Consider the following 22,506-nt stretch of genomic DNA (forward strand, 5'->3'; position numbering starts at 1 on the left):
CATTCGAGGTGGCAAAAAAGTCAGTTTATAACCATCAGATCCTAGATCCCAACAGTGTTTACATATAAACACAGTTATTTTACACAGTTTTACATTAGATTTTCCACAGCACAGCTACAATATAAATCCAAGGAATTTTAGAGGGGGTTTCTGTGTTTTGTTTTGTTTGGAATTTTACTAATAGATATTCATCATTTCAAAAAATCAGGTCATTGCTGCAAAGCCACTTAAGGTGTCTGAATCACCAGTACAGTACACTTGTTTGGATGGCATTTGCAGCTTTTATATTCTTAGTGACTCTACATGGAAGTGGGACAATCGTAACTACATTATGTCTTCCACGAACATAATGAAGTACACACCTGCTGATGTACTGATCTAAAGCAAATCAGGATCTCTGAACTTTACTGTAAAAACGTCCTCACTTTACTGACTATAAATTACTTTCCTTTATGCCTCCTTTATATTTTTGCTAGAACTTGTCTCAATTTTTAAACCGTGGGTAGACGAGTTATATGACCATCATTTCCTTCTCCCCGTAGTGAATGGGGTGTGGAGTCGGGCAGTTAGGGAGAGGGGCGCACCAGGCAAGTAGTGCAGTAGTCAAGGTAAACACTGGGTTTTGTTTTTGTTTTTTTTTTAAAGATGTTATTATTATTTGACAGAGAGACAGAGCACAAGCAGGGGGAGCGGCAGGCAGAGGGAGAAGCAGGCTTCCCGCTGAGGAGGGAGCCTGATGTGGGACTCGATCCCAGGACCCTGGGATCATGACCTGAGCCGAAGGCAGACGCTTAACCAACTGAGCCACCCAGGCGCCCCGGTTAACACTGGGTTTTGACAACAATTACCAAGAACTCCATCCCTTATACCCACATCCCTCCATGCCCACTTGCAGGGATGGAGCACAAGTGTTCCCTGCACAAACTTTTGGCAAGCTAACTGTAACCTCCACAATTTCTCTAGCTTATTTCAGTCTAGCTACCGAAACGGGGAAGAAGGTTGCGATTCAGGGTGGAAGCCCTCCTGCAAAGAAAGCCATGGACATCTGGCTCCAGCGTGCGTGCCACTCTGTCTCTCAGGAACTAGGTGCAGAGAACGGGATCAGGACGAAGGCGAGAAAGGACACTGCCGACATTCTGAGCCCGACAGTGAGGGCTGCCACGCCGCAGGGCCACCAACTGGAGTCGGGGGCCTGGGAATGGATGGTGTCACACTGACTTAAATTCTCATTTAAAATATGAAAAGAGGACCTGCCTACCTCCTTTAGGAAAGAATTTTAAAAGACCTTCAGAAAAGAACTTAAAAAACCCCACAAAAACCAAAAAGACTGAAGAACTTAAAAAAAGAAAAAAAATCTTTGAAAGTGCCTGTAAGCTACAAATTCCTATTCAAATGTGGGAGACTGAGGTTTATTTATTGTGAGCTAATATGATCAATTTTAATATTACCACTTTCAAAATATACTATGTAAAAAGCAGTATAAACTCACAAAAACAAAAAGGTTAACAGATGATGTTTTCAAATGTGACAAGCCAAATTTAGTTTTCCCAGACTCTCCACCTTCAGATTTTCCACCTTCAGATTTTCCTATCCTGTGGGTATTCTGTGTGTATTTACTTACGCGCAGGAGCGCGCGTGCGCACTCTCTCTCTCTCTCTCTCTCTCTCTCTCTCTCTCTCTCTCTCTCTCTCCTGGAGACTAGGAGAATACAGAATTATAAAAATAGGAAATGTATTATCTGCGTGAAAAAACAAGCAAATAGGATTTAAGAATATACTAAACCCCTAACATTTTTGGAGATCTTAGTGAATCCTCAAGGAAAAATACAGAAATATTTATACAGGTTTGACTTTCTCCCAAATGCCATCCCAGGGGAATACTGAGAGTCCTGTGTTTCTCTGAATATCTACATGCTTGTCTAACCAGCGATCCCCTCCATTCCCAAACTATATCCCACCAGATTAGTCTTAACTCCTCTGCTCCCAGGAGACCCAGAAGTATAACTGATTCAAGTCTTCTTTCATCTCAGAGCGTCCTTACAAGAAAAATGCTCCATGATATGACGTAACCTGAATGAGCCTCTCTATTCCTGGCAGTGAAAAGAGCTTCCCACACCTGTGACTCAAACCCCCACTGGTACCAGCAGGACCTACTTATGTTCTCACCTCTTTATGCCTGGCAGACAAGCAACATTAAGTGAACACCTCAGCATGAATCAGCACAGCAAGTCTCCTGTCCCAGTCATTTTACTTGCTCTACTGAGTGTGGATGTGGGGCCCTGAACAGGTAAAAGTCCTTGTCCCCGAAGAGCTTAACCAAGTCCCATCATATTTCCAAATACAATGACTGAGGGCTTACACCACGCCAAAAAGCTACCTCACCAAAAAATTCAGGGAAATCAGAAATTCCATAGAAGACTAAAACAACTTAAATTCTATAAAAATAAAAGCAGGGTCCCCTCCCTCTTTAGCAGCTTTGTTTTGTTTTGTTTATAAAGATTCTATCTGAGGGAGAGGGACAGCGAGAAAGAGTACAAGCTGGGAGGAGAGGGAGAAACGGGCTCCCCGCTGAGTAGGGAGCCCCATGTGGGGCTCCGCCAATCCCAGGACTCCAGGATCATGACCTGAGCCAAAGGCAGCTGCTTAACTGACTGAGCCACCCAGGTGCCCCTCTTCGAGCTTTGTACTATCACTCAATAAACTCTGCTTTGCTGCCCACCAAACTAAAAAACAAACAAACAAACAAAAACAAAAGCAGTCAATTGAAAGCGTGATCCAACAAGTTTGGTCTTCAAAAAAGCAATCCAGGAAAATTAGTAAGTCAGGAAACGACAGACACTGGTGGGGATGCAGAGAAAGGGGAACCCTCCTACACTGTTGGTGGGAAGGCAAGCTGGTGCAGCCACTCTGGAAAACAGTATGGAGGTTCCTCAAACAGTTGAAAATAGAGCTACCATATGACCCAGCAATTGCACTACCGGGTATTTACCCCAAAGATACAAATGTAGGGATCCGAAGAGGCATATGCACCCCAATGTTTATAGCAGCAACGTTCACAGTAGCCAAACTATGGAAAGAGCCTACATGGCCATCAACAGATGAATGGATAAAAAAGATGTGATACACACACACACACACACACACACACACAATGGGATATTATGCAGCCATCAAAAAATGAAATCTTGCCATTTGCAATGACATGGATGGAACTAGAGGGTATGCTAAGCAAAATAAGTCAATCAGAGAAAGACAATTATCATATGATCTCACTGATATGTGGAATTTAATAAACAAAACAGAGGATCACAGGGGAAGGGAGGGAAATGGGTGATGGACATTGGGGAGGGTATGTACTATGGTGAGTACTGTGTATTGTGTAAGACTGATGAATCACAGACCTGTACCCCTGAAACAAATAATACGTTATATGCTAATAAAAAATAAAAAAATTAAGTTTAAAAAAATAATAAAGCTACTTCCGGTTTCCTTCCAAAAAAAAAAAAGGCAAGCCAGGTTGATAGCAGTGCATATAGTTTGCATCTCTGAGCATAATACTGGGAAAGAAGCTCCAAGTTAAAGAAATAAGAGCACTAAGTTGTGTCTTTGGTCACTAAACACACAGACACACACACAATCATCCTGTCTATACTGGAGCCACATCAGTGAAATGGACCTTTTGCAGAAGTGTGAAGTGAAGGGAGATGTACACAATAATCTTGGAGTCGATCAAATAATTAGCATCCCTATTTTCCTATTAGTTGCCTTTTCTTTTTTTTTTTATTAGTTGCCTTTTCTAGCAGTAAACACTTTCTGAATCTGTTAACTGTCTAAATAAAAGATTCTAGAAATTATATAAATTGAGACCATGTTAGCTAATTATTTTTGACACAGTAAACACTTAGCTCAGAATGAATTAAATTCTTTTATGCTTGTGTTTTGAAAATTAGAAGTGAAGTAAGCTTCACCCTTGAACAAAGGAAGAATTAACTTTTTAAAAAGACGGACAGCAGGAAAAGCAAATAAACAACAAAACCTGAAATATTTTGCACACTAACCTAACAAGCACCTTGTCAAACTTTCTTATACATATTTAATTCCTGACACTGAAAAGGACCATTTATTTTCTATATGTTTTTGTTAAAGGATGAGGAGCTTTGACCATCTTTGTAAGTAATCAGAGATACTCCAGTTGTGCTGTTTGTGAGCCTCTGAGTTTGTTTCCAGATGGAAGCATGGTGCCCAAGAATCCACTGGGATTCGGCCCCTAGAGGGGCTGCTGGGGACTAGAACAGAACTACAGTTGGAGGGTACTCTCCAGGGCTTCCCAGTCTTGGTCCCGAGGAGACACAGATTATAAGCCGTGTACCCTCAAAGTACTTGTGATCAAACATAATGGGAACTGTGGGAGAGGCAGGCGTTTGGGGAACCAATTTTCTTCTTCCTTTCTGATTATACAGCATGAGGTCAGGTGTCCAACTCACCTAGACATAGGGAACATGGCTGGAGGCTGACATAGTCGGATAAAATACAGACACTCAAGCTTTTAGAAAGTACCAGAGCTTGCAGGACCGCTAAAAAGATACGCATTTTCATTCTTTCTAGTCATAAACCAAACTCCTCAAAATATAACTGATATTTCAAAATACCAACAAAATAGGGCGCCTGGGTGGGTCAGATGGTTAAGCGTCTGCCTTCGGCTCAGGTCATGATCCCAGACTCCTGGGATCGAGTCCCGCATTGGGCTCCCTGCTTCTTGGGAGCCTGCTTCTCCCTCTGCCTCTCTCTCTCTCTCATGAATAAAAAAACCTTAAAAAAAAAACCCAATAAAATATATTACACTAGGAAAAAAAAACACACCTACTTGCTTTTGCTTGTGAATGAACTTGATTCTCAACTTTTTAATTCATGAGAACTTTACTCAAAATGCCCTCTAAGGAACAGAAAAAACAGTCTCAGCTAGGAGAGTCCTAAGGTTGCTAAACCTACAGAACGACACAGAGAGTGGATGTAGTAACAATGCTGAGAGAAAGAATCCCAAATACTTTCAGGATTCTAAAATGTGGGCTCAGGAGAGAAGTGAGATATAAGAAGGGCCACTGTCAAAACTACATAAATTCAATCTCTGTTTCTGTGCATATTGAAATGGTCTCTTCTTACAGTTTTGTTTTGTTTTGTTTTTTGAGCAAGAGTGCACATGTGCAAGAGGGAGGCGGGGGGGGGGGGCGGGGGAGGAGAGAGAGGAGGATACAATCCCTAGCAGGCTCTATACACAGCCGGAACCCTTGCACAGGGCTCGATCCCACCACCCTGAGATCATGACCTGAGCTGAAATCAAGAGTGCGATGCTTAGCCAACTGAGCCACCCAGGTGCCCCTGAAATGGTCTCTTCTAAACATACGTAGTCAAATATGTACAAAGGGCATATTTTTGGAGACAGAATAGTCTGTTGGTAAGAGTGAACAATCCAGACTGGACTATCAAGAAAGCCCAAAGTTACAAGAGTTCTAAGTGTCACACATTCATAAAGTCACAACAAAACAGACTCAGAAAAAGGTAATTAAGAAAAATATAAGGGCTTTGAAATGGAGACCAACCGCGAAAACAATTTGGGGATATGATTAAGGTTGGTCTAATCATAAAGGTACAGTTATAGAAAATACCTACATTCAAACCCTCTCCATCACTTCACAGGATGAAGATGTTCCTGCTATCCTAGTCTCAGCTCAGATGCCCCCTTGGAAGCCTCTCTGTGAACACCCAGTTGAGAGTAGCTCCCTCCAGTTCCCCTCAAGAGCTCCTCCTAGGGGCACTTGGGTGGCTCAAATCGGTTAAGCATCTGCCTTTGGCTCAAGTCATGATCTCAGGGTCTTGGGATGGAGCCCCAGAAGGAAGAGGGCTCTCTGCTCAGTGGGGAGTCTGCTTCTCCCTCTCCCCTTCCTCACCCCCAACTTGTGCTCCCTTTCTCTCTCAAATAAAATCTTAAACAAACAAACAAAAAAGAACTCCTCCCAGAGCTATAAGTGCTATCTCAAGGGATTTAGGGTATTATGTTTATTGTCAGCTTCCCCGCCCCCATCTGTAAGCTCTGTGAGGGCGGGGTCCTTCCTTGTCTGTCTGCTTCACTACTGTATCCCCAGTGTCTAGAACACTGCTTGAAATATATTAGGTTCAACAAATACTGAACGAATAGTGCCAATGGAAATTAATACAATAGGGGTGCTCCCTGACAGCGATTATATGGACAAATGTAAGTGATATTCATACAAGTTAAATTTGTGAAACCTGTAAATTAAAATACAGTATTGGGTGAAAATATAAAATAGACTTAAAAACAGTAGAGCTTAACTAACCTTTGGTTTTTTGTACAAGTAGCAAAAAGCAATTTCATTTATGCCTCATAATTATGAAAATGTAACCCAGATGTTAGTGTCCAAGAGAAATAATGAAAAATTTCACAAGATAATTAGTGTAGAAAACAATGGTAATTTTTACTTAAAATATGGAAAAGAGGACTTCAAGAGATCCATGTTTCCATTTTTTTAAAAAATCAAGGTGAATGCGACATACAATGAAATGCACAATATGAAGGATTTTGACAAATGTACACATCTATGCAACCAACACTCCAGTCAAGACATGAACATTTTGCCTGGCTGGCTCAGTCAGTAGAATGTGCAACTCTTAATCTCGGGGTTGTAAATTCAAGCCCCACATTGGGTGTAGATTTAAAAATAAAATCTTAAAAAAAAGATATAAACATTTACAGCATCCTGAGAAGGTGCCACGAGCCTCCTTACACAGTCAATCCCCACTACCCCATAGGAAGCTACTATGAGGATCTCTATCACCATATTTAGCTTTGCCTTTCTTTGAATTTCATATAAACGTCAGATTCATTCTAGCTGTTGAGAGGATCAATAGTTTGTTCTTTTTTATTGCTGAGGGTATTTCATTGCATAAATATATCGCAATTTGTTTACCCATTCTCTTGTTGATGGGCATTTGAGTTGTTTCCAGTTTGGGTTATTTTGAATAAAGTGTCTATAAATATTTATATACAAGACTTTTTGTGAACATATGTGTTTATTTCTCGAGTAAATGCCTAGAATGGGATTGCTGGGTCATAGGTGGGAAATGTTTAACTTCATAAAAACCTACAGTTTTCCTAAGCGTTTGTACCATTTTACGCTCTCACAGCAATATAGGAGAGTTCTAGTTACTCCATATCTTTGACAACATAGGGAATGTCTTCTTATTTTAGCCATTCTTGTGTGTGTTGAATGGTGTCTCCTTGTGGTTTTCACTTTCATATCCTTGATAACTAAAAATACTGAGCACCATCCTATGTGCTTACTGGCCATTCTGATGTCTTTTTCATTGAATTAGTCAAGTCTTTTACTCAGTTTGATTGGAATTTCATTATTGAGTTTCAGAAGTTCCTTTTATATATTATCAGCAATGGCATAATAGAATACGTAACAGAAAAAAATCCTAGTTGTAAGAACAAAAATGGTAAGTTACTTAGAAATAAAACCAAGAAAAGATAGGAAAAACCTTTATGGAGAAAATTAAAGGAAGACTGAGTAAATGGAGATATATCATGTTCATGGATAACTTAAGACTCAATATCATTAAAATGTCTTTTCTCTCCAAATTTGCTTATAAATCAAGTATAATTCCAATAAAACTGCCAATAAAGTTTTCACAAAATTAAAAAAAGCTTATCCTGAAAGATCTATGGAATAATAAAAACCTATGAATAAGCAATTCTGAAAAAAAATAAGGTGAGAGTTACCCTCCTTACCATATACCAAGACCATATAAAGTCATATTAATCTTAATTAGGTAAAGAGGTATTGATGAAGGATAGAAAAAAAAAACAACAGAAGGGTGCCTGGGTGGCTCAGATGGTTAGGCGTCTGCCTTCGGCTCAGGTCATGATCTCCAGGTCCTGGGATCGAGCCCCATATCAGGCTCCCAGCTCAGCGGGGAGCCTGCTTCTCCCTCTCCCTCTGCTGCTCCCCCTGCTTGTGCTCTCTCTCTCTCTCTCTCTCAAATGAATAAATAAAATCTTTAAAAAAAAAAACACAACAGAACAGACTAGAGATGTTAAGTACATTCACAAAGTAAATATGGAAATTTGATATTTAAAAATCAGTGGGGAAAAAAGTCAATAAATGATGCATATTTTAAAAAAATAAAATGAAATTCCCCTTTCAAACCATACACAGAAATATATTATCAATGGATTAAAATCTTAAGTATGAAACTCAACTTAAAATTTAGAAATTAAGAAACTTAAAATTACAAAATTCTGTTCAGCCAAAATTACCATAAACAAAATGAAAAGACAACCCAAGACTGGAAGAAGATTTTTCCAATGCATGTTACCAACAAAGGATTAATAACAAGAATATTAATAAGAAGAAAGAAAAAGAAAGGAGGGAAGGAAAGAAACCCTCCTACAAATCAGTAAGAAAAACACCAACAGCTGGATAAGAAAAATGGCATAGAACAAAAAAATTTTCCACAGAAGACAAACTACAATTATGGTCAATGAACATAAAAAGATGCTCAGTGTTACTAGTAATCAGGAACTAGCAAATTCAATTCACAGTGAGATTCTATCTAACATGCATCCTATTGGCAAAGTTTGTTAAAATTTGACAATAGCAAATGTTAGCGTGGAGAACCAGGAACTCTTACACTCTGCTGAGAATGTGAAGTAGTTTAACAACCTAACGGAGCAAAATGGCAGTATGAGGCGTATGTTACAGCCATGCACCCCCTACAACCAGCCTTTCCACGCTTAGGTGTATATCCTAGAGTAGCAGTTCTCAAATTTTCTGGTCTCAAAACCTCTGTCCACTCTTAAAAATTATTTGCTTTTATGGGTCATATCCATGGCTATTTGTTGTATTAGAAATTAAAATTGGTAAATTTAAACAATATTTCATTTAAAACTACCAACAACAAAACAATACCTGGTATTATAAATAACATATTTTTAGGGAAAATCACTATATTTTCCAAAACAAGCAATATTAGTAAAAAGAATGACTTTGTTTTACATTTTTGCAAATCCAATATAATGGAAGAAAATTGGGTTCTCATATCTGCTTCTACTTTCAGATGTTACAGTATCATATATCATGTACCCTCTGAAAAATTCTACTATACACACTTATGACAGAATGAGAAGGAGGAAAAGGCAAAGACCATTGTTGTTGTTGTTGTTATACTTTTCACCCTACAGACTCCCTGAAAAAGTCTAGGATTGGGAGGGAATGATCCTTCAAGGGGTCACCAGACCACACTTTGAAAACCACCTTTAAAATTCTAGTACATGTGCATAACACACACACACACACACACACACACACAAATATTCGCTACAGACTGTAATTTGTTTCCAACAAATTGGAAATACCCAAAGTATTTATCAAAGAGTAGATAAAGCTTCTATTTATACAAAGGTATACTACACAGCAGTCTAAAATAAATGAACTAAAGCTACATGAATCAATGGAACATCATCTCAAAAACTATTCTCAAAAATAAAGTGGAAAATTGTAACTTACATAAATGAAACTTTTATGATACAATTCATACAAACTTTGAAAATATGCAAAATAGGGGCACCTGGGTGGCTCAGTCAGTTAAGCGTCTGACTCTTGATTTTGGCTCGGGTCATGATCTCAGGGTCTTGAGATCAAGCCCCATGATGGGCTCCATGCTGGATGTGGAGCCTACTTGGGATTCTCTTCCTCTCCCTCTGCCCCTCCCCAACCCTTGTGTGCACACTCTTGCTCTCTCTAACAGACTAAAATAAAACATTAAAAAAATGTTAAAATTTGTAAAAGCTAGGAGATGACTTATGTGAGTGTTCCTTACTTCATCTCTGTTCCTTTCTGTATAGTGGAAATATCTCACAATAAACAAAAGGAAAAAATGTTCTGCTCTACTTAGTGTTGGCAGATAAAAATCTCTCAAATATGCTCTGACACTATCAGATTAATTCACATTGTATTTTTTTAATTTTATGATCTTTGACATATAAAAACTGTAAATATTTAAGATGTACAACTTGATGTTTTGATACATATGTTTTGAAAAGATCACCCCAGTCAAACTAAATAACTTCTCCATCACCACTACGTAGTTACCTTTGTGTATGTGTGTACGTGTGAAGATTTAATTTAACCCCTGTCCTCTGAGCCAATTTCAAGTATATGACACAGTATCAGTAGCTATCATGAGGATGCTATACAGAAGATCTCCAGAACTCTTTCATCTTGCGTTAACAGAAACTTTGTACCCTTTTGATGCTAAACGTACTCTTAAAATATTTTCCACAGAACACTCTTTTTACAAATGAGTTTTGATTAGAATTCAAACCCTGAAATATCTTTTGGATTCTTTTTAAGGGATTACAAAGAAATCATTTTAAGACTTACTATGAATCAAAAACCATAGTATTGCCTTGTTGATAATTTGTCGTTAGTGATAGTCAAATAAGAAATCAAAGACCTGTGAACAACTCCATTGAGAAACAAAGGTATCCAAAAGGACAGTCTTTTTTCCTTCTAAAAATATATAGAGATAGCAATATGTAGTGGAGTAAGTAGAGAATTCTGGGTTTTCAGCATAAAACCGCATTGTAATGTAAAACTTCGGGAGGTAGAAATCTGTCTCACCATGAGCTTAGTGTTCATAAATATTATGACACGAGGAAATGGAAACAAGCTGTCAATTTAATACAACTATTTTTTTCCAAATAATTTATATTTCAGGCACATATTCATATTTTTACTATAAGCATCTGCCTCATTTAAAAAAGTGACTATTTTCAAGACTCCTACCTACATTTTCCTAAGATGTTTTAAAATGACTTGTGAAAACTTAAATGAAACAATAAACATGGGAGCTACTGCACACACGTATTTATTTATTCTGTCAGTTAAATGGGGATTCCCAAGGGAGGGGATGGTGTGAAAACAGAGCAAAGCTTTATGCCATTGTTTTTAAAACTTTTTTTTAAGTTGGACTATTTACCTTGCATTTCAAATGGAATTCAAGAAGGACTTGAGATTTAAAGGAGCCTGGGTTTGTTAAAGTCTGAAACACTTAGCTAAAAGACTTTACTTTTATACTTGTCAATAACTTTTTTTAAAAAAGTACCGTCACTATATTGCCTTGAGAGCGATCTCTAGATTCTTACATTTCCAATCAAACTTCATTTTTAAAAAGTGTCATGTTCTCACTGACTTTTAGAGCTCGTCTACTGTCTCTTTCGCTTTCCCTCCCTCTCTTTAACAAACCTATATATAATGCTTAGTATATGCCATACACTGTTACCCCATTTAATTCTTACAACAACCCTCTCTGGTAGGTACTATCGTTATTCCCATTTCATGGAGGAGGAAACTGAGACAGAGATGGCAAAGTAACTCGCTCAAGGTGCCAAAAGTTATCAATGGCAGAGCCAGGATTCAGATCCAGAATCCGTGCCAAAGTCAGTCCTATTTTTTTTTTAAGTTTCCATTGTTTCTGATTTTTCATGTCACTACTTTAAATTTTCAGCAACTAAACGCAATCTGTTTTCCATAAACTACCGAGTTTAACAAATGTGAGGCAGAGCACAAGGGGCTCTACTGACCATATTTCTCACATTAGTGGAGGGGAAAAAAAAAGAGCATGACATGGTAGTATAGGGAGGGACTGAGGCAGAAGATCACATTTTCAGTTTAGGACAAAATTATCTGGAGCATGTAAGTGGAGATGGCTAGTAAGCAGGCAGACATGTCAGTCTGAATCTCAACGACAGGGGAGATCTGTGCTGGTGCTGGTGCCAAAGGGCAAGCATGCCTTGGGGGGTGGGCAGGATTCATGCAATAAAGGAGGTAGGAATGATGACAAAAGGCCAAGAGATTAGATTTTTTTTTTAAAGATTTTATTTATTTATTTGAGAGAGAGAGAATGAGAGATAGAGAGCATGAGAGGGAAGAGGGTCAGAGGGAGAAGCAGACTCCCTGCCGAGCAGGGAGCCCGATGCGGGACTCGATCCTGGGACTCCAGCATCATGACCTGAGCCGAAGGCAGTCGCTTAACCAACTGAGCCACCCAGGTGCCCGAAAGGCCAAGAGATTAAAAAAAAAAAAAGGACAAAGCAGGTTCAGGGCCACAGACAAGATTCAGATTTAGCATGGGACTCATATAAAGCAGAAGCAGTGACATGGAAGTTTGGGTGGGTCAGAATGTGTCCTCGATAAGAAACATTCTATTAGAGGGGTGCCTGGATGGCTCAGTCGGTTAAGTGGCCACCTCTTGATTTCAGCTCAGGTCAGGATCTCAGGGTCTTGAGATGGAGCCTCGTAACAGGTTCCCCGCTTAGCCGGGAGTCTGCTTGAGATTCTTTCCCTCTGCTCCTCCCCCCGCCCCCCGCTCTCTCTCCTTCTCTCTCTAAAACAAAATAAATCTTTAAAAAAACAAGAAACGTTCTATTAGAAATCCTTACCCACTAGACAAACCTCTGTGCCTGTGTTCTTTTGCATTTTGCAGAATGACCAAATATCAGGCCAATATATGATAAAGCCTCATTTTTTAATATAATGAAGTGTAATTCTCTGAAACTGAAGATAGGCTACGGCATTTCCCTTTCACGAAAACATTTTAAAATGCATTAATGTAATGGATTATTAGGAGACTATTTTAAATGTTTACATGCCTTCAGAAGGTTTCAATCACTTTAGAAATATACATTTATGGACATTTACGATTATTACACATTTAGTATTCAACTAAGGTTAATTTAAGATACACTGGAGCACCTCCCGTGGGCAGGAGAACTTTAGAGGAAGAGAGCATGTGCCTACATATTCCCGCCCGCCTGTGGTGAGGACACCTCACGTCCACAAAGCTTATGCTGATGTATGGCATATTCGTCCTGCCATCCTTATAGTATTAATGCCAAACAGAGAATCCTGTGAAGATCACTGGTAGGGTGAAATATAAGTTAACCTCTGGAAAAGGAGCGGGATTTGGCAGAACGTTAAGGACAGAGGACTGGGCACTAAGAACCAAGAAAATAACTCACACAAGAGTATTTGTGAAGAATACATCCACTGAGCGCCTTATTGTGTGCCTCTAAAGGTTGTCCTTTATTTACTACTTAATGGATATCTACAAAAGACTTGCCTTTCATGTCTTTTTACAGTTAAAATTTATTTAATAGGTAATACAAGTATATCATATAAACATTTTTTCAAAAGTTACCAAAAAGGAGATCTTGAAAAGTCTCCCTCCTGACCAACTATTATCTCCAGAGCTGTCCCTCCTGAGATACTCTATGGAACTGCATTTCTTTAAACTGTTTAAACTTTGATTTTCTTCTAATTCTGATTGGCATGTGCATGATTTAGTGATTCTTAACTAAACACCTATAATATGAGATGATTCTCTTTGTCACATCCCCAAAATTTGCACCAAGGGCACAAGTACTCTACAATCTAGGTTGGACTTCGAGATGCAGACAGGAATACAGGTTTAAAAGAAAAAGCCTGGATCTTACCTTATTTCCTTTTTATAAGATATGATTTTCCTCTTTATTCTGCCAAACTTCTGCTGAATCAAACAATTAACTTATCTAATGAATGTCTATTCACACACACACACACACACACACACACACGCACGTGACCCTATCTACCTGCAGGTCCTTTATAATCTAGCAGCTTAAATCAGGAAAGCAAAGTTGATCACAGCCACCTTACATACCAATAGACTATCAAGTTAAGTTGTGGTCTCCAAAATGGTTCATGCACCCCAACGCAGAGCATAAGGCAATCTTTGGCATGCATTTTACTTCTTACTTTTTACTTCTTCCTTTCAAAGTTCATATTGTGCGATGCTTTATCATATACAAAATAAGCTAATAAAATGGTACATGTATAACATTTATAGAGACATATATTGAGAGTGCATACTCAAATACCTTCTGCTAGTGAGGTAGCAAAAAAGTTCTGAGAAGTAAACAGCTCAGAATATCTGGTGTTCATTTCTAAAAATGAATACTTTATCAAGTTTCTAAAGTATATGAAGTGCTAATTTGAGTGAAACAGAGAAAACAAATTGTAAAAGGTACAGATCAGTACTTGGCTAGACTGTAAATTTTTAGAGGTAAAAGTAGAGAGCTTATTTTTTGATATGTGGTTCTTTTCAACCATGGTCCTGCTATAGCAGTTACTGAAAATGAAGGAGATGGGCTCTGAACTCAAGGTCAGGTTCAAATCCTGACTCCATCACTTAACTTGGGGAGGGCTAAATGGCGCATGTATAAATGGCCTTGCCCAGTGTCTGGCACTTAAGCCGCCAAAAATGTTAACAATTATTATTAAATAAAAGGAGCACCATTTAACAAACATTAGCTTTCTACAGTAACTGAAATGAAACAACTGAGTCATGTTTTAAGTCAGCTTCACCTTTTGGAAAGATGCTTTTTGGGTCCAACTGAAATGAATTTAAGCACATGGAAGCTTTTTGCCTTCCTTTTTATATTAAAAAAAAAAATCCCTCAGTAACACTCCCATGAACTATTTTGTCTTGGAACAGCTAATGTAAATTAAACAATGTCAGGCCCTAGCCAAACGGATACGGGAATAACTGTATACAGTATATCTTCTTGGCTTCACTTTTATGTGGAACATGTGTTTATATTTTGACCTTTTGTCTTTTTTTTTAAATGCAGAAACATGTTTAAACAGCAGCAACTGGAATGATTTTTTTTTAAGTTTCCAAACATATTAAGTTACACACGGCAGTGCCTATTGCTGAAACATTTATAAATGTTACACCAACTGTGTTTATAGTTCTGATTTTTTTAGATTGTTTTGTTTTCATATAAGCCATGACCTAAAAAAATTTAGCTCAAATTCTTTCCACAAAATAATTACATAATGGAACAGTCTGAGTCATTTTGAATTTCTGAAACACAAAATTCGCTCCCATAAAATAAAGATAATGATCAGCATCATAGTGAGGTTTTTATACGGGTTTTTTCGACTATTTCAACCGTACCTAAATGGTACGGATGAAACCGAAAGGACTATAAGAGGACCACGGACACAGTGATGATTCATCCTATAAGAAGAGGACCACGAACACAGTGATGATTCATCCTATAAGAAGAGGACCACGAACACAGTGATGATAATTCATCCAACTCAGAAAAATCACTGCACTCTGTTTTCTTTCAACTGATGTTCACAATGGAATTTCTGTCCTTAAGCAATTGACATAAAAATAAAGTTTGTATTAGATTTCACTGCAATGAAAAATAAAATCAAAGAACAAAAAAAATGGTAATTCTGAAGGGTAAGAGTACAAAAGTACTTCTCCTTAGCTTTGGCTTTTAAACCTTAACTACCACCTTGATGGAAGACAGAATTTATATGTAAGTTAATATAAATAATGTAAGGGTTAGTTCTATGAACAAAGAAGACCCAAATCAACTAAATTGGGGCAAGGAACTTCTCTGGCTCTTAGCTGCCCCATCTGTTAAATGAAATAGATTACATATACTATCTAGAAGACAGTATCTGACAAAAGGATTGTTTCTTAAGTCCAGAGATGATAAACTTAAGAGAATAATCATTTCTTTTTTCTTTAAAGAAAAGGAAGGAATTGGCACTCAGTATTTCTGCAGTGAGTAAACGAGTGAGTGAATGAGCACAGCATTCTATCTTCAACTTTCATACATTCCTTCTGCTAACAGGCCACCTGAGGTCCCAGCCCCTTGCTGGTATCAACTGAGTGTCGACACTACTCAGGTAGACCCTGCAGTCAAACTCCTTCCCTGAATCCCAAGCTCCACCACAGGCTTTTCTCTAATTGCTACTACTCTCATTAAATGACTTCCTTAATGAGTCACAAATAAGCTTCTTATTGAGGAATTCAAAGGTCTCTTGTTGGTATTTACACAGTTGAATAAGAAACACATTTGCTTTTCTTGAGGCAGCTAGGAACAAAATCTTGACAGCTGGAAATTTACTGGAACCCATGGAATGGGATTTGCAACAATAACCATTAAATATTTATTCCATCCCACCCAGACACAGCATGTCACTGTACGTGCAACCTCAAATGGAAAGCTTATAACTGTCTTACATTAAATAATGGTTGAACAGTTTGATTTTTAAGACCCGTAGACAAATTAAAGTATCCTTTACTTTTTGTTCATATGTTTTCATTTTATGCTCTCTTCAAGGTATACATTAGTCGAAGAACCTTCCACAAGTCCCAACTCACGTTACTCCTCTCTCTCTCCCTTCCTCCCTCTTCTCCAGGTCTAAAGTTAACAGATGGGTAAGAGTTTGAGACAGGACACTATTTCAACTCATTTGATTTCCCTAAAGTATTCCCTTCATACTACTATTAAAATGGATAATGTTCTTCACTGTTCTACTTTGAAAATCACAATTACCATCTAAACTCAAAATCTCTTTAAAATCTTCTCTATCATTGTTTTATGCTCATAATTAAAATAATGGCTTCAATATTTTAGCCATTGCCATGAATGATGTGATTCCCATTTTAGAAGGATTCAAAACTACCATATAAATTTAAAACTTACCATGTAAATTTCTAATAGCCAAAGACCATAAAGTCTCATTAATTATAAAATTCTGCAGCCCTTAGCTACAAATTATGAGCTGAAAGGATGTGGGTTTTATTACTGTGCAACATAACTTCACATTAAATCCTAGTGGGAAATGCCACGTAAGCTCATTTCCTACTTCATTTCTCTAAAAAGTGCAAACACTAGATTCATTTCCCCAAAATAACAATGAAATTGCTATTCTGCAAGAAGTTTACACTTCTGAAAGATTTCATGCTAATGAGATCATTTGTCTTACACGGAAACAATGCTGGCTATGTGCACTGGTCCCGAGGCCCTTATAAATATCAATCCATTTATCCTCTAACAACCTTATGAGGTAAGGACGATTATATGATTAGTATGATAATATGTCAATATGCCTAGCACAGCGCTTCATACGTGAAGGAAACTGAATGTCGTCTGACTTTCATGAACATTTTCAGAAGAGTGAAATGAACTGAAGAGGTGGATGAAGAGCTAACAATTGGCTGCTTTGTCTCATAATCACCTCTAGTAGCCACTGAGAGAGCAGGTTCTTAGGTAAGAACACAGACATAAAAGAGAGCCTAATAAATCAGCCAAAGGAGCAATTCATTACAGCTATGATGATTCTCCCCAAGTTCCTGCTCTCAGTGAAACCAAGAAGTCAATCAAAGTGTTCTGTACTCCCAGTTTGAGCAGAAGAACATTCTCACAGCAGATTCTTAGGGAGCTAATATACCTACTGCCCTGATCCCTTTTGCCAACTCATTTCAGGAAGACCACATAAGCCACTTCAGACAGCTGAACTTCTGAGCCCTATTCTTCAAGTTACAATGAAGCTTAGTTCTTCTGATTCTGAGGCAGACATACAGAGATAAAGAATATTTGCTCATAATCCTCTAAGAAAACTTTTTCGACACGTGACTGTTCTTCCAACCGCTCCTTAAGCAACCATTTCTCTCATGAAATAAATTTGTTCTCTGAATCTCCCCCTGCCACCATCATGAGCTCCAACTTTCCAATATTTTGTGTGATTTGAAGGACCTCTTATAAATTCCCCACATTTCCTTTAAATTGTAAAAAAACATCATAGGTAGATATGATTCTCCAACAAAGGTTTGACATAGGTCAGAGTTAAGAGGACTAAATCATAAGTTTGTACATGGTGAATTTCTATTGATATATCTTGACATGCTTGCTTTATAAGATATTCTAAATTTTTGATGTACTTACTTTGAACTCTAGATTTTTCTTCCACAATATGGAAAATTAGTTCTTCTGTATTTTATACATACTAGTTCCTTTTCTTCTAGTTTGATTGCTTTTCGTGTACCCACATGTAATTTAATTTTTTTCTGACCACTTATCAATTTACAGGGGTAATTTGGATTTTTATTTACTTCATTTTCTAATTTCAGCAATTTCACTGAAGAAATTATTGAGCAACACAAGATCTCACAATGATGCCTGCACAAAACCATGAATTACCATAGATTCCACTCCAAATTAGTACTGATCCAACTCTTTGGCCCGCTGTTAACCCTTCTAATACAGTCTAAGCCTGGGGACACTACCCTTTCAGAAGCAACATGTCATGCTTTATTTGCTTTCCCTTGGATGGGGAAGAGGTAGGCAGTCTCCATTATAGCTTCTTTCAGAACTTCAAGAGTTCCCAGGAAGGGTTATTACCATATGCTGTTATCATTCTAAAACCTAAAGGCTGCCCTTTTAACCAGAACTGATAGCAAACTGAAAGGAACAGAGGTAATAAAATTAGAAAACAGGAAAGAAATGGGACAGCTACCAGCAGAGAAAGGGTTTCTTTGCAAAGGCAGGAAGGAAGTAGACCACCTTCACCCATCTGACCATTTGGCCCAGTGCTATCAATGGTCATGCTACCAGACCCTAGCTCACTTACTTGATCCCACCACCACACTGAGGTCAAGGTCATATGCTTGATCCCTACTTGAGTCAAATGGGCAGCAGTCTCATGGTCAAAAATTTGCCCAACCTCTCAAAAATACCATCACTTGTCTTAAAGGGATTCATGAGAGTGGGTACTAACCAATCCATGCAAATTCATCACCATTACTGGAAAAATACCCAGGAAAACCTGACCTGTGAGTCAGTCCACTGGACAAGTTTCATTTAGGATGAACTCTCTGATGGTCTTGGGTCAGACAACTGTGAGTAAGAAACCAGGTTCTGCTACTTACTAGTCCTGTGTGTAACCCTGGACAAGTTCACTTTTCAGAGCCTTATAGATAAAACATATCAAAGGTCTCAGAGTTTGACACAAAAGGAATGCCCAAGTGATGCTGGCCCCAGGCCCTTCCAGAGATAAAACCTGGGAGTTAAGAGCAGAGGGATGGAGCCAGGCCCACCTGTGTTTCAATCCCGGGTTTGTAGTACACTAGCTATGAAACACTGGACAAGTGATGGCCAGGATAATGAATCAGAGCATTCAGATAATGCCTAGCACACGGTCAAGGTCAATAAAAGGTGGCCACTTTTTTAAATGCTGATAAGACAAAGACATTATGATCACTCTCTGTTGGTCAGTGTCTCTCACAGAGTGGTCAGGGAACAATGAATATCAGAATGACCTGGGATGTCTGTAAAAAAAAAAAGGACCCCATGTCCCACCTCCCCAACCTATTCAAAACTGCTCTCCAAGAGCAGATAATATTCATTTCTAAATCAAACTTCCTTGAGATGCATACAGAATTAAGAAATTAGTGACCCAGTTGGTTTTGTGCTGGGTCACAGTAAATTAAGACTTGCCTTCTAGTACTTACTCTTTACTATGTTATGCTAGGAGAATTACCTGGTATCTGATGTTTTTATATTTTGGCAATTTTTGCATCTAAACATTAAATTGATAGGCTCACTTGTGTTTGTTTGTTTTCCAACAGCACTATTTTGACTTTTTTCCCCCCTCCAGCCAGGGGCCAGCAAACTATGGCCTTGGTCTGTGGCTAATTTTGTACAACCCCAACTTCCAGAGAAAATATGTATTTAAAATTAAAAAAAAAAAGAATATTCAATGAAGACCATATGTTGCTCACGGAACCTAAAATATTTACTGTCTAGCCCTTTACAAAAACGTTTGTCAACCCCCGGTAGCCTATAATTTTTTCTAAACTGCAGGTTTCAACACAATTTACGTACTTAAAAATAGTAATAATAAGAGAGATTTGTTAAAATAGGAGATACTCTAGTCGATATTTTCTAATGCACCTAATAGAGGGAAGTACCATTGCCAGTTTCTGTTGCATACGCATATATGTGTATCGGATAATGATCAAATTGTATTTGGTTGTAGTCACAAAGTTTTAAAGCCCTTGTGGGTAGGGGTGGAAATAAATGGTGCAACTGGTTAATGAGTATTCATTAAAACTCACACAGAGTAATTTTTACAATAAAGGTGCCTTGGAGAACATAAAGCCATATAAAACGATTCCTGCTATTTAGAAGTTAATGGCTTATTCATTACAAAATGGAAATAAAATCTGTTTTGTGTACAATCTGCATTGTTGTAAGGAGAAAACAGAATCATCAATGCAAAGTACTTCAAAAGTCCTGTAGTACAAAGAAAATACTTTAGTTATACTATTAATAAATCATACCAAACATATATAGGTTTTTTTCCCACCTCCCTTGTTCCGAGTTTCCTCCAACCTGGAAAATGAGTCCTCTTTTCTTCCTTTGTGTGTGCAAGTGCATGTATGTGTGTACGTACATGTATGTGTGTGTGCAAGTGCATGTATGTGTGTGTGCATGTGCCAGGAGCATAAAAGAAGTATTAGATGTTTCTGCCCTTTCCGTGTCACCCATTATTGGCTTCTCCTGCCCCTCTATTTAAAATATGCCTCCTTTGACCTTTTCCTTAGTTCTAGCAAGGAAAGCATTTGATTAAATTCTTGTGCAAAAAGAACAATTAAGACTATGATCATCTTATCCCTGTAAATACTAAAGAGTCAAAAATTAACATTTTAAAGTAACAATTTCCCTTTTTTGTCTTCATAGAACACTAATGTCCAGGGTTTTTGTGATCGTTTCAGACAAGCTAAAAATACATTAATTCTAAAACACATTTCAACAAATTTACAAAGAAAACACCTTCCTAGGAACACTCAAGGAAATGACACTTTAAAACGTTTTCATTATATGGAATACACTGCAGACACACAAACCACAAGCAGTGTAAATAAATACAGACTGGTGCAATGCTGAAATGCTTGTCTTCCACCACAAAGAGAAAACACTTGCACACCGTGGTATTTTCGCTTGGGATGTCATAAAGATGGGATTTAGGCATGTGGTGTAAATACAGGAGGCTGTAACTGTGCGTGTCTGTGTGTGTGAGGGAAAAAGGGTTGTAAGCAGAAGGGGTGGGACTTGCCAGGAGCAGCTATTTGAGAAAATTCCTTTTTCTTTCCCATTCATTCTTTCTAGCTTGTGTCTGGCACAGTCCTTACAATTACTCACTGACTTTTCATTCTAAAGACAACCAACAAGCTTTCAGAACTTCCTACAGCGTTTTTCACATACTTTTTTTTTTAAAGGCATCAAATCATTGAATATTTGTTTTAAATAAAAAGCAAACCATTAGTCCGTTTCCTCATTCCAAAGAACCCATGAGTTGCAGGCTAAACAGGATCCTTTGTTGTGTGTCCAAAAATAACACAACGCGGTATTGGTAAATTGGAAAATAATAGATTACTCTGTTTCCAAGAATGTCAAAGTTATTACCATAAATTTTGTTCTGCCCCAGTGAATACAATTTCATGCTCCTTTTAGTGACTATGCAATCTTAACGACAGCAAAGCCAATCCAATTGAATACCCTTCGCCTTTTCTGTTTGGACACTCCATTAATAAATACAAGGGCTGCAAGAGGATGCCAAGTGGGCCAGTTTCCTTTACGCACAATGGTATCCGTCCAGCGAAATCTCTCCAACCACAGGGGAAGTTGTCTTTCAGATGCCCACCCCACACCCGCGGTCCTCCGCCGGCAAGCCCAGGACGAGAGCAGGCACCTGGACAGAGAACCTTTCAGCGCCCCACCACCTCCAAAGGAGGGGAGGAGGGGGAGGACACGACTCGAAAGCCGAGTAGGAAGGTGGGCGACTGGGAGAGACAGAAATGGATGCTGAGGGGGTGGGCGAGATGGGAAGGTAGGGAAGGCGGCGAACGCAGGGAGAGGCGGGTGAGCAAAGCTGCGGGATTCTAGAGCAAAGGGGGAACGGCACGGGCGAGCGGGGGCGCGCAGGGGGTCGGGTCCTCACCGTTGAACGCCCCGGCGTCCGCGGCCTCCTCCTCCTCCCCATTCTCGGAGTCGGTGTGCATGGGCTCCTCGGCGAAGTTGACCCCCTTACTGGGGGTGCCGCCCCCGGCGGCGGCGCCCGCGTCCCCCCAGGTCCTGCCCTCATGGCCGAAGCGCGCGGCGCCTTTGCGCTCGTTCTCCTGCTGCAGGCGCGTGAAGTGCTGCAGCGCGAACTCCAGCAGGTCCGTGGGCTGGTGCCTCAGCACCTCCACCGTGAAGCCCTGCAGCAGTTCCGTCAGTCCCGCGGGGATCTCGATGCTCATCCTGCCTGCTGGGCGGCGGGCGCTTGGGCGCCGCCTTCGCCGCCTCCCCGGACCGGCCTGCGGCCCCGCGGCCGCCGAGCGAGGGCGGACGGCGCTGGAGGCGCTACCCGCTGCGAGCGCGGCGCTCTGGGCCCCGGCGGCCCGGCTGGCCCGGCCCGCGGCTCCCGGCGCGCGGCTGCTCCGTGCGGCGGCGGCGGCTGAGCGAGCGCGGCCCGGGGAGGGCTGGCAGCATCTCCGGCTCCTCCCGCTCCCGCCGCGGCCGCTCCTCTCCACC

General features: G+C 39.5%; 1 protein-coding gene across 3 annotated transcripts in view; it reads right to left on the reverse strand.

The window, feature by feature from the left end:
- Nucleotides 1–22,366, reverse strand: part of PRKAR2B (protein kinase cAMP-dependent type II regulatory subunit beta) — a 91,210-nt gene extending 68,844 nt beyond the window's left edge. For 2 of the 3 annotated variants that reach the window (XR_003611648.2, XM_028118960.2), the window contains exon 1: nucleotides 21,932–22,362. Coding sequence is in view for 2 of the 3 variants with exons in the window: in XM_028118960.2 (XP_027974761.1) it covers nucleotides 21,932–22,232 (301 nt within the window). In the remaining variant the exon portion in view is untranslated. Of the gene's footprint in view, nucleotides 1–21,931 lie in introns of all 3 variants that reach the window. The other variant, XM_028118971.2, reaches the window with a different exon arrangement.
- Nucleotides 22,367–22,506: the final 140 nt, after the last annotated feature.

Source organism: Eumetopias jubatus, unplaced genomic scaffold (assembly GCF_037043125.1).
Source record: "Eumetopias jubatus isolate StellerSeaLion01/CBP00866 unplaced genomic scaffold, mEumJub1_p1.0 scaffold_14, whole genome shotgun sequence".
In the NCBI taxonomy this organism is placed as follows: Eukaryota; Metazoa; Chordata; class Mammalia; order Carnivora; family Otariidae; genus Eumetopias; species Eumetopias jubatus.